We start from the raw sequence: 12,169 nt of genomic DNA, 5'->3' as shown, positions 1-12,169 counted from the left end.
AGGTGCAGGTGCCGCCGCCTCCCGCCTGACGTTCCTGGGGAGACCCTGCACCGCTCCTGCCGCCGCGGCCATGTCTGGGCCCGGCAACAAACGCGCCGCCGGCGACGGGGGCTCGGGGCCCCCAGAGAAGTTGAGCCGCGAGGAGAAGACCACGACCACGCTTATAGAACCCATTCGTCTGGGGGGCATCTCTTCTACGGTTCGTTCCCGCCCTCAACTCTGTTCTCCCAACTCTTCTCCGCTCAAATCGCCCGGAACCTTATTCCCAGTTCCCCACATTTAGCAGGATCCACTTTACAGAATTCTGTTGAGAGAAACCGAGAGCGAGACGTCTGCTCTCCCTTCCAGATAGGAAAACTGGCTGCTAGAAGGGTTCGGAGGAGACAGAAGCGGCCCCTCCTCCACCAAGGCGCCCTGTGGGTGTCCGCGCCCCTGTAAATCCTGTTAGTGTGGGGCTCCCCCTCCCACCCATTGCGTTTGCTGTCCTCTGTCTGTCTCTGATTGATGTCTTGGGCCCGCTTTCCTTGGCAGGAGGAGATGGACCTGAAGGTTTTGCAGTTCAAGAATAAGAAGCTAGCGGAGCGGTTGGAGCAGCGACAGGCTTGTGAGGATGAGCTCCGGGAGCGCATCGAGAAGCTGGAGAAGCGGCAGGCCACCGACGACGCCACGCTCCTCATCGTCAATCGCTACTGGGCCCAGGTGGATGCCCCTCTGCCCTCCAGACTGGCCTTGATCCAGTTGCCATTCTCAGACTCCTGCTGGGAAGCAGTGTTACCAGGGAAGTACCTGGGGAATTCATAACATTTTTGGTGCTTTCTCCCTTCAGCTGGATGAAACTGTGGAGACTCTTCTTCGACACCATGAGAACCAGGGGGAGCTGTCTGCAGGGACAGAGGCGCCTGGACCCCAGGAGGGGGCGCCCCGTGATGAGACCCCTCTCACAGAGCCAGGGACGGCAGAGCTGAGGGGTAGGGCCAGAGCCCGAGGACCTGGGAAAGGTCCTGGAGAGGAAGGGCCTTTGGATATTAGGCTCCTGGAGTCCCTACCTCCCCTCCCACATGGGCACATAGAATTGATTTCATATTTGGGCTGCTAGTACAATGGGTCAAAATACAGGCTTTGGAATCTGAGTGACTTGGTTCATAGTGCATTTTATGTTTTGTGATTCATTTAGTTAAAAGTGTTGATATTGAGTGTTGACTGTGTATCTGGCACTGATCTAGACTTGCAGGAGACATAGATAAGCAAAAAGAAATACTACCTCTGCCATCAGAGAGGAAGTGATTGTAAATCATAAGTTAAAAGTGTAGGGGTCCCTGAACAGGAATTAGTGTGTGTGCACTTGTGCGTGGTTTATTTTATTTATTGATTTTAGGGAGAGAGAGAACATCATAGATTTGTTGTTCCACTTTTTTATGCATTCGTTGGTTGATTCTTGTATGTGCTCTGACCAGGGATCAAACCCACAACCTGATGCTCTAACCAACCGAGTGACCCAGCCAGGGCCTGGTGTGGGTTCTAATTTAGTTTGAGAAGGCTTCCCTGCAGAAACAATTGGGAGCATTGTGGCCTTGGGAGAATTACCTCTTGAGTCCCTGTTGTTTTGATTTCAAGATGGGGATAACAGTGCACTATAGGTGTCGTTGTGTTGACTCAGTGAGCTGAAGAGTGTTGAATGGCTCAGTCTGGGACTTGGTTCAGAGTTGTAACTGCTGCAATTATCCTCATTAGTGTCTCCATCCCTCCTAGAGACCCTGCCCGTGCAGCTGCGGCCCCCACTCAGTGAGCCAGCCTTGGCTTTTGTGGTGGCACTGGGTGCCAGCAGCAATGAGGAGGTGGAGCTGCAGCTACAGGGCCAAATGGAGTTCTCCAAGGCGGCCGTGTCCCGTGTCGTGGAGGCCTCAGACCACCTGCAGCGCCAGGTGGAGGAACTCTGCCAGCGAGTACACAGCGGAGGTTAGTGCTTTGTGTCCCCGCCCCAGAGATCTCCATACCAATTTGCATCTTTATTCTATCCCTTTCTCAATGCCTCTGGCCCAGAGGCAGCCAGAATTTCCCAAGGAATAAATCAGTCATGTTCTCCAGGAGGGGTTAGGTTGTAGGTGGGGGCTCCAACTTTGATTTCTGGAGTTGAACTCTAAAGAGATCAAGAAGAGGAGTTGCGGATTCTAGTGGGGCTAACCCCTTTTGGCGGGATATCTCTTTTGGAGCACTTAGCACAAGACAGAGCAGCCAGTGCCCAGGCTTTGTAGGCAGACGGGCTTCCCCAAGCCTTAGTTGTCACTCTAGCCTTGGCATTCTGGGCAGATGGCTCTCCTCTCTGAGTTGGTTTCCTCCTTTGTGCGGTGGGGGTGAAGACTCTTACCTTTGTCGTGGTGGATCACACTGGGCACAGAGCAGACCCCAGAATGAGTTAGCACTTTTCCCCATTGCCCTGGACTTAACTCTGACCCGAGCCCTGACTTCCCAGGGGATAGTGAGCACCCTGGTGAGGCGGCTCGGGCACGCACCCGGGAGCTGGGGCGTGAGAACCGGCGACTTCAGGACTTGGCCACCCAGCTACAGGAGAAGCACCACCGTATCTCATTGGAGGTGGGCGTTGCATTTTTGGGGGTGGGATTAGACCCAGGGCAGGGTCTAGGTTAGGTGGACACCCAAGGATCTTAGCGAACCAAGTCTCCTCATTTAAGCATCTGCCCTCTTCGTTGTTCTCAGTACTCTGAGCTCCAGGATAAAGTGACTTCAGCAGAGACCAAAGTGCTAGAAATGGAGACGACAGTAGAGGACCTGCAGTGGGACATTGAGAAGCTGCGCAAGCGTGAGCAAAAGCTCAATAAGCACCTGGCGGAGGCCTTGGAGCAGGTGGGGCTAGGGTGCTGTGTCAGATGTAGGGGCTGGGTACCTAGGGCCCTAGGTTCTCTCCTCACACTCATCTGTCTGTCTGTCTGTCTGTCTTTCTCTCCTCTCCACAGCTCAACTCTGGCTACTATGTGTCTGGGAGTTCCTCAGGCTTCCAGGGGGGCCAGATCACACTCAGCATGCAGAAGGTGAGCAGGTATCATTCTTCCCAGTCCCTCCCATAATCTTTTCTCTACCCTTGACATTCCCCACAGAATTATGGTGTCTGAGGTCCTTCCCTATCACTCATGCTGCTCTGTGTTGTATTCATGCACAAATATGTTCAGTAGGTAATTGCTAAACACTAAGTGCTAGGCACTGTGCTGGGAGCAAGCATATTGGAGAACAAAATAGACAAAAACTAAAGCTTTCATGGAGCTTAAGTTCTAGTCGGGAGAACTGACAAGAAGTAAGGAAAATAGTACATCAGGTGGTTATAAGCACCACAGGGAGAAAGTGTAGACAGTAGATAAATGGAAGTGTTGGGGGCGATGGGAATTCTTAGTTGTGTGGCTGAAGAAGAGCCTTGCTGAGACAGTGCATTTAATCACTGTCACTCCTTGTCCTACCTATGCTCTCACCTCCTGGCCGTTGCACACTTTCTTGGTGCTGTGGGGGATCACCGTGCCCTATTCCCGTTCCTTCAGCTTACTCTTCAGGGCTTCCAGGAAGCCTTCTCTCACGCCTTGTCAGTTACAGGCCTTGGTTCCCAGCATTCACCATGCAGTATTGAGTTAACTTCCACTTGCCTGGGAGCTCTTAGGAAAGTGCTTAGGTCTGGCTTGTCTCAGGGGCTCCAGAGTACATCATTGCTACACATAGGAGAGCGTGAGGGGGGCTTATGTGAAGGAAGCGTGCCTCCTGGCCGGGCCCTGACTCACACAGCCTTTCCCATCCCACAGTTTGAGATGCTGAATGCGGAGTTAGAGGAAAACCAGGAATTGGCTAATAACCGCATGACAGAGCTGGAGAAGCTACAGGCTGAACTTCAGGGGGCTGTGCGGACCAATGAGCGCCTCAAGGTGGGCATTCGGGGCCGGGAGGGCCTAAGACTGCAAGGTGGGGGCAGGATCCTTTCACTGATCACTTTTGGGCATCCCTACCTTTAGGTGGCCCTACGTAGTCTTCCTGAAGAAGTGGTACGGGAGACGGGGGAATATCGAATGCTGCAGGCTCAGTTCTCACTGCTTTACAATGAGTCTCTGCAAGTGAAGACCCAGCTGGATGAGGCCCGGGGGCTGCTGCTGGCCACCAAGAACTCCCACCTGAGACACATTGAACACATGGAGGTATGGCCCTGGAACGGGTGGAGGCCGTGGGTAAGTGCCAGACCCTGAGGGTTAAGGCTTTCCTGGGTTAAATCCCTATATGCCTGCCAGGGGTCCCTTGGGAATAAATTCTTAAGCCACTGAGGCCTAAGGCAGGGGGCTTGCCAGGGAGCAGAGGGAATGTGTGGGTGCTTAATGCCTCGACCCGCAGAGCGATGAGTTGGGGCTGCAGAAGAAGCTGCGCACAGAGGTCATCCAGCTGGAGGACACACTGGCCCAGGTACGCAAGGAGTACGAGGGGGGCTTATGTGAAGGAAGCGTGCCTCCTGGCCTGGCCCTGACTCACACAGCCTTTCCCATCCCACAGTTTGAGATGCTGAATGCGGAGTTAGAGGAAAACCAGGAATTGGCTAATAACCGCATGACAGAGCTGGAGAAGCTACAGGCTGAACTTCAGGGGGCTGTGCGGACCAATGAGCGCCTCAAGGTGGGCATTCGGGGCCGGGAGGGCCTAAGACTGCAAGGTGGGGGCAGGATCCTTTCACTGATCACTTTTGGGCATCCCTACCTTTAGGTGGCCCTACGTAGTCTTCCTGAAGAGGTGGTACGGGAGACGGGGGAATATCGAATGCTGCAGGCTCAGTTCTCACTGCTTTACAATGAGTCTCTGCAAGTGAAGACCCAGCTGGATGAGGCCCGGGGGCTGCTGCTGGCCACCAAGAACTCCCACCTGAGACACATTGAACACATGGAGGTATGGCCCTGGAACGGGTGGAGGCCGTGGGTAAGTGCCAGACCCTGAGGGTTAAGGCTTTCCTGGGTTAAATCCCTATATGCCTGCCAGGGGTCCCTTGGGAATAAATTCTTAAGCCACTGAGGCCTAAGGCAGGGGGCTTGCCAGGGAGCAGAGGGAATGTGTGGGTGCTTAATGCCTCGACCCGCAGAGCGATGAGTTGGGGCTGCAGAAGAAGCTGCGCACAGAGGTCATCCAGCTGGAGGACACACTGGCCCAGGTACGCAAGGAGTACGAGATGCTGCGCATCGAGTTTGAACAGAACCTGGCGGCCAACGAGCAGGCGGGTATGTGGTGAGGACGGGGTGGAGGTGGGCCTTATCTGGGATTCCTGGGCCCTAGTGAGGGGCTGCTGCTCATCCAGATGCAAGAGCTTTAACCCTTCCTGTCACAGAGCCTCATCTCCCTGTGGAAAACAGGTACCACACCACCTGGCTCAAAGGCACAGTAAGATTTAACAACCAGCTGAGGTGGTTGATGGAGCAGGCTTAGAACATGAGCTGCCAGCCCCACCTGTGGCTCTCTGGCCTTCAGGTGTCTCAGATAACTCATTTATTTTGGAAAGAGTTATTTAATACCACCTATGGCCAGGCTCTGTTCTAGGCTTTGGGATTAACCAGTGAACAAAACACTGGAGCACTGTCATAATGGGGGAAGGCAGGAATAGAGGAGAAAATGTGGAATACGGATTTTAGATAATGACAAATATGCCAAGAAAAATAAAGCATGGATTGAAGACAGGAAGTATTAGGAGAAAGGGTGTTGCAGTTTTGGATGGGGAGGCCTGAGAAATGTATTACTGAGAAGGTGACGTTTGTTTAAAAATGCAGAAGTAGATTAACTCACTTTTGTGAATTTATTGTTATCTGTTCTTTTGAAGGAAATTTGGAAGTATTTAAAAATGTACATGAGCAGAAATAACACAAAGACAGTGTGAAGTTACTTTTGGGTGAATTTTCTTCAAAGTAAAGTCTCCATTACTTTGATGAGGTCATACTGTAAAGTCTGCATTACTTTGATGAGGTCATACTGTAAAGTCTGCGTTACTTTGATGAGGTCATACTGTAAAGTCTGCATTACTTTGATGAGGTCATACTGTAAAGTCTGCGTTACTTTGATGAGGTCATACTGTAAAGTCTGCATTACTTTGATGAGGTCATACTGTAAAGTCTGCGTTACTTTGATGAGGTCATACTGTAAAGTCTGCATTACTTTGATGAGGTCATACTGTAAAGTCTGCGTTACTTTGATGAGGTCATACTGTAAAGTCTCCATTACTTTGATGAGGCCATACTGTGTAAGGCTTCAGTTTTCCTCTTTATAATGGGAGTGATGGCTCTGACTCCTCCTCTTCCCCCACTAAAGAGCTGGGCCCTAATCCAGGGCCAGTCTGACCTTAGTGCCTGACCCGCCCCTAGGGCCCATCAACCGTGAGATGCGCCATCTGATCAGCAGTCTTCAAAGTCACAACCACCAGCTAAAGGGGGATGCCCAGCGATACAAGCGGAAGCTGCGGGAAGTGCAGGCTGAGATTGGCAAGGTGAGGAGAGTGCTGCCTGGGAGAAACCTTGGCTGGACCCCAGCGAGTACCATCTCACTGCAGCCCTGTTCTCTCCTGTTCTCTGCAGCTCCGGGCCCAGGCCAGTGGCTCTACGCACTCTATCCCCAACCTGGGCCACTCAGAGGACTCTGGCCTCAGTGCCCCGGCCGCAGGGAAAGAAGAGGGCGGGCCAGGCCCTGTTGGAGCCCATGAGACCAGAAAGGAGATAGCGTCAGTGCCTGTTGCCACCATGACTACCGCCTCAGCAAAGAAGGAGGAACTGGTCCCCTCTGAGGAAGATGCCCAGGCCTTACCCGCCGGGTCCCAGGGCCCCTCTTCCCGGGGCCGAGAACCTGAGGCCAGGCCCAAACGGGAGCTTCGGGAGCGGGAAGGGCCTGGCCTGGGACCCCAGTCTGTAGCCTCAGCACTTTCAAGAGCTGATCGGGAGAAGGCCAAGGTGGAGGAGGCCAAGAGGAAGGAGTCAGAACTCCTTAAAGGTCTCCGAGCAGAGCTCAAGTGAGGCCCTATTCCTGTCTTCTTCCCACGCCTGCCAAGTGGCCTCCAGCCCTGCTTACCGAGTCCTCCTGTGCCCCCCAGGAAGGCCCAGGAGAGCCAGAAGGAGATGAAGCTGCTGCTGGACATGTACAAATCGGCACCCAAGGAGCAGCGGGATAAGGTGCAGCTCATGGCAGCGGAACGCAAGGCCAAGGCCGAGGTGAGGTCAGGTAGGGCTGGTGGGGCCTATAGAGAGGCTACCCCATCGGGTTCTGACCAAAGCAGAGCCCTAGATCAGAAGGAAGGCATGACGAGAGAGCTCCCTCCTCCTGACGCTGTAGGTCGATGAGCTCCGGAGTCGGATCCGGGAGTTGGAGGAGAGGGACCGACGGGAGAGCAAGAAGATTGCAGATGAAGATGCCCTGAGGCGCATTCGGCAGGCGGAGGAGCAGATAGAGCACCTGCAGCGCAAGCTGGGTGCCACCAAGCAGGTGTGAGCCTCCTGTGGTTCTCCTGCTCCTGAACGTCGGGGTTCCCTTTACGCGCTCCCTCCAACCCCCAGTCTCGGGTGCTTCTAGCAGATGGCCTGGTTCCACTCGGTTCTTTGCTCAGTCGTGTTCCTGCGGTTTCCCCACGGCCCTGTCCCTCTGCCACACTCCATCGGTCCTGCCCACACAGGAGGAGGAGGCTCTGCTGTCGGAGATGGATGTGACGGGGCAGGCTTTTGAGGACATGCAGGAGCAAAATGGGCGGCTGCTGCAGCAGTTGCGGGAAAAGGACGATGCCAACTTCAAGCTGATGTCGGAGCGGATCAAGGCCAACCAGATTCACAAGCTGCTGCGGGAGGAGAAGGATGAGCTGGGTGAGCAGGTTCTTGGCCTCAAGTCTCAGGTATGGTCACCCTGGGCTTGTAGGGTGGAGCTGGAGAGCAGTGGCTTCCCAGCACTGAATCTCTACCCCTGTCCCCAGGTGGATGCCCAGCTGCTGACCGTGCAGAAGCTGGAGGAAAAAGAGCGGGCCTTGCAGGGCAGCCTTGGAGGTGTGGAGAAGGAGCTGACGCTGCGCAGCCAGGCCCTGGAGCTCAATAAGAGGAAGGTGAGGCCGGGCAGGGGAAGCAACGTAAGGTGCTGGCTCCCGGCTGAAGGCGTCGGGCTCACGTCTGACTCTCACTGTGTTCCAGACCCTGTGCTGAGGACTTCCCACACTTGGTCAGATTTCAGTCTCATAATAATCCTAAGATGGTTTTTCTTGTTATCCGTGAGGAAGCTAAGGCTCAGGAGGTCCGCTGACTTGCTCAAGAAAGAGTAGAACTTGGATTCGGTGGGTCTCCTTGGCTCTAGGACCCGCATCCTGACTGTAAGATGGGGATGGTGGTTCCTTCACATAGTTGTATTAAACTAAGAAATATCTAGTTCGTGGTAAAGGCTTAAGGTGGATATTGATTTTCAGTTTCTTTCTCCACTGGGCTTTTTTCTCCTCCTGTTTCATTCATTCGTTCAGGCCGGAGGTGGGGAAAATCAGTTAAGGCCTGCGAAACTGTTTGGTCCGGCCCTGCCGAGGCAATGGCAGGCGGGACTCACAATTCAGTAAATCTAGGAGCTTTTTTCATAGCAGCAAAATTGATAGTAAGTGAACGATATTAAACAAATGATGTTATAAATTTCCAAATGGCCTTGGTGAAAAACATTCCCCACCCCTAATTTGGGCAGTGTACATGCCCTTGCTGTATATACTTGACCTCATGCTGAGTGCTGGGGAGCCAATGGGAACAAGAGGGTCCTATTAGAAGAGGGAAATTCCAGTCTTTAGGGACAGAGAGCCAGCCAGTAATCCCAGAGATAAAATAGTGTTATCACAGATCATAGCAAATCTTGTGAAGGATAACTAAGGTGGCTGTATAAAAAAATGTGAAGTGACATTTAAGTTGAGGGAGTTGCAGGAGAGATGTATGTATTGGGGTTGTAGCAGAGGGACAGCCCTGTGAAAGCTTGGAGTCAGGAGAGAGCGTTATGCAGCTGAGGAAAGCGTCCGGAATGAGGAAGAATAGGAGGAGGTATGAGTCCAGAGGTCAGGAGGGACCAGCTCCAGTGAAGAAAATTGGACTTAATCCCAGGAGCAAGAATCACGGGAATGTTTGACACGAGCACCTGTGGACCGTGGTGCCTGACTCCGTAGGCTCAGGACGGTCGCCCCCTTGTCTCCCCACCTCAGGCTGTGGAAGCCGCCCAGCTGGCCGAGGACCTGAAGGTGCAGCTGGAGCACGTGCAGACGCGGCTGCGAGAGATTCAGCCCTGCTTGGCCGAGAGCCGGGCCGCTCGAGAGAAAGAGAGCTTCAACCTCAAGAGGGCTCAGGTGTGCGCACGGTGGGGACAAGGTCACGGGTGGCGGGGGTCGGATGCAGACCCTTGTACTTAGCCTCGCCCCGTCCTGCTTCAGGAGGACATCTCACGACTGCGGCGCAAGCTGGAGAAGCAGAGGAAGGTGGAGGTTTATGCAGATGCTGATGAAATCCTCCAGGAGGAGATCAAGGAGTACAAGGTGGGGCTGGGGCTCAGTTGTGCCCCATCAACCTAGGAATCTTACATGAGGGGCTGGTTGGAGCACTGGTGGGTAGTCTGGGGACCCCAGAAATAAGGTAGGCTAGCAAAAAGTGGGCAGAACCGGTTATGGAGAATCAGACAACTGACCAAGAATTGTACACATACTGCAGGTCAGGCAGAGTGCCTGGCCAGGGGTGGGAGGGCTTGGAACTAGACCTAGTCTCAGAGCTCTTAAAATTGACAGTGTGTTGGAGGAGGCAGCCCAGTAATTCTCCCCTCTGAGTGATCAGCAGTGTGGGAACCCCGGGTGAAGGGAGGCTCTTAAACCGCCCTGGGGGTCAGCAGGCTTCCTGGAAGGACTGTCATCCTAAAGAAACGTGAAGGATGAATCCGAGTTGGCTGTGAGGAATGGGGACAAGAGGATTCTGGCAAAGGGGAAGGCAGAGGTGAGGCCCCTAATTGAGAGAGGGGTGCTGGAGGACAGAGCCGGACCTTGTACTTGGAGGACAGAATGTGGGTTTTGTAGTGACCAGCCAGCCCGAGAACACTGGACAGTGTCAACCTGAAACATTTGACACAGGATCAGACGTGCGGTAAACCAGGTTGGCCACATGGAGACATGCAAGGGTTTAAACCAGAGCGTTGTGGTCTGATTTGCTGTCAGATTTGGGTTAAAGTAGGTAAAGACTAGAGGCAGGGGCGTTTGTTAAGCTATTGTAATCGTTGAGGCAAAACCTGATACTGAGAAACAAGTAGAGGGGCTCAGGAGATACTTAAGAGGCAGAATTGCTTGGATTCAGTGATTGGAGGGAGAAAAATACTGAACTGCGTACCTGATGTGGGAAACTGGGTGACTGAAGAGTGGCATTTACTGGGATTAGGAAGACTGAACAGGAGTAGGGATTGGTGGACAGTGTTCAGAGATGTTGAGCACAAGGTGCCGGCGGGACATCTGGGAAGGCACTCAAAGCAAAAGGGCAGGTCTGGAGAACAGAGGTTTGGGGGTTACCAGCTGAGGCAGAAATAGAAGTGAGGGTCTGTGGCATGAGAAGGGACGGGTCATTCGCCTTAGGAACCTCAAAGCTTTAAAGATGGGCTGGAGAGAGAAGCCTATGGATTGGGGTGAAGGAGAGTGGTGATCAGAGGGAGTTGGTGGGGGAAGCACTTCAAGGAGGAGGCGGTGAGCTGAGCCAGAGCAGCCAAGAGGGCGAATGCAGGGAGTGATGAGAGACGCCCTTGGATGTGGCAGTTTTGATGGGAATGGTTCTGGGACGGGTGGAGGTGGAGGTGAGGTCAGCTGGCAGATGACCTGCACACTCGCTAACTGGAGTGAAGAGAGGGTGGAAGGTGGGTTGCAAACCTTTGAAACAGTTTGGCCTTAAAGGGTGAGAGGCAGCTGCAGGCAGCTGTGGTGGGTAAGGGAAGGATTTCTCAAGAGACGACTTTGGAGCCTGTCAGATGCTGAAGTAGGGCCTGAGGGCTAGAGGTGGTGGTGGCTGGGCTGGGATTTCAAGCCGAACAGAGGAGGAATGTTTGTGAATGCTGAGTTGAGGGAATTCCTGTCTGAGTCGGAGGAGAGACCTGGTGGCAGGTATCAGGATAGGAGCAGAGATTTGTGAAACTCCCAGGGACTCACAGCAGGATCTCTGGACCCAGTTGAGGGTGGAGACTGCATATTTCTAGTGGCTCTGCCATGCCCCCCTGTGACTAGAGTGCAGGTCAAGTAGACATTTGGCTTAAGCCAGGATTGGGGTTTTTCCAGAGAAGAACAGAGAGGAAAGAGATGAAGCCCAAGGGCAGAGGAGCCCAGGCTGAGCCTGTGGGCTGTTGGCCTTGAGAGGGAACATGTGAGCACTGGCCATCACTGCCAGGTTAGAATCCAGACTGCTACTGTGTAGCTTTGAGACCAGCTTCTTCTGAGCCTCAGTTCCCTCGTGCAGAGTGCTCACGCACACCCCCCAGGGCTATGGGGGAGGTGGATGCAGTTGTATATGTGATAGCACGGCCAGAACCGCCTCCTGCTGTCGGCTGGGGTCTGGGCACATCAGGACTGTTCCTGAGCTGATCGGCTACCTTTGCCTGCCCAGGCGCGGTTGACCTGCCCCTGCTGTAACACGCGCAAGAAGGACGCAGTGCTTACCAAGTGCTTCCACGTTTTCTGCTTCGAGTGCGTGCGGGGCCGCTATGAGGCCCGCCAGAGGAAGTGTCCCAAGTGCAACGCAGCCTTTGGTGCCCATGACTTCCACCGAGTCTACATCAGCTGAACCCGTAACTCAGGGGACTTTGGAACACCCATGGACCCTGGGGGCTGTGCCTGCAGCCCCTGCCCATCCAGTTGGTTTGGGGTCTCCAATGCATGCTAGTGGGAGTGGGATCAGCCAAGCTCAGTTCCACCTTTTCTCCAGTCAGAGCTGAGGCACCCACCATGCAGGAAAGATCTGCTGTGAGCACCCAGGTCCATCCCAGCCCTATGGGGGAAATCCCAAGGCTGTGACCCCCATGGAAGAGGAGACTCGCTCACTACCTGCTTACATACCCACAAGTGAGGACCAGGGTGGGCTGGGTTCCAGCCTCTTGCTCCCTGCCTTCCAGGCCCAGGCAGGGCTTCTCCTGTGGAGTCCCCTGGGCTCTTTGG

The 12,169-nt window shown here is 53.9% G+C and overlaps 1 protein-coding gene across 2 annotated transcripts in view; it reads left to right on the top strand.

The window, feature by feature from the left end:
* Nucleotides 1-12,169, top strand: part of RNF40 (ring finger protein 40, E3 ubiquitin protein ligase) — a 13,025-nt gene that overhangs the window by 357 nt on the left and 499 nt on the right. The window contains exons 2-21 of one of the 2 annotated variants that reach the window (XR_001515617.1): nt 7-199; nt 532-699; nt 827-968; nt 1,750-1,956; nt 2,471-2,592; nt 2,716-2,862; nt 2,973-3,047; nt 3,801-3,920; nt 4,008-4,187; nt 4,378-4,446; nt 5,180-5,246; nt 6,378-6,499; nt 6,588-7,015; nt 7,097-7,214; nt 7,336-7,485; nt 7,673-7,885; nt 7,964-8,089; nt 9,206-9,346; nt 9,431-9,532; nt 11,622-12,076. Coding sequence is in view for 1 of the 2 variants with exons in the window: in XM_015570689.1 (XP_015426175.1) it covers nt 71-199; nt 532-699; nt 827-968; nt 1,750-1,956; nt 2,471-2,592; nt 2,716-2,862; nt 2,973-3,047; nt 3,801-3,920; nt 4,008-4,187; nt 4,378-4,446; nt 5,180-5,246; nt 6,378-6,499; nt 6,588-7,015; nt 7,097-7,214; nt 7,336-7,485; nt 7,673-7,885; nt 7,964-8,089; nt 9,206-9,346; nt 9,431-9,532; nt 11,622-11,798 (3,003 nt within the window). In the remaining variant the exon portion in view is untranslated. Of the gene's footprint in view, nt 1-6; nt 200-531; nt 700-826; nt 969-1,749; nt 1,957-2,470; nt 2,593-2,715; nt 2,863-2,972; nt 3,048-3,800; nt 3,921-4,007; nt 4,188-4,377; nt 4,447-5,179; nt 5,247-6,377; nt 6,500-6,587; nt 7,016-7,096; nt 7,215-7,335; nt 7,486-7,672; nt 7,886-7,963; nt 8,090-9,205; nt 9,347-9,430; nt 9,533-11,621; nt 12,164-12,169 lie in introns of those variants that run through there. The other variant, XM_015570689.1, reaches the window with a different exon arrangement.

This window comes from Myotis davidii, unplaced genomic scaffold (genome assembly GCF_000327345.1).
Source record: "Myotis davidii unplaced genomic scaffold, ASM32734v1 scaffold1047, whole genome shotgun sequence".
Classification (NCBI taxonomy): Eukaryota; Metazoa; Chordata; class Mammalia; order Chiroptera; family Vespertilionidae; genus Myotis; species Myotis davidii.
This window is presented reverse-complemented; position numbering and strand designations above follow the sequence as displayed.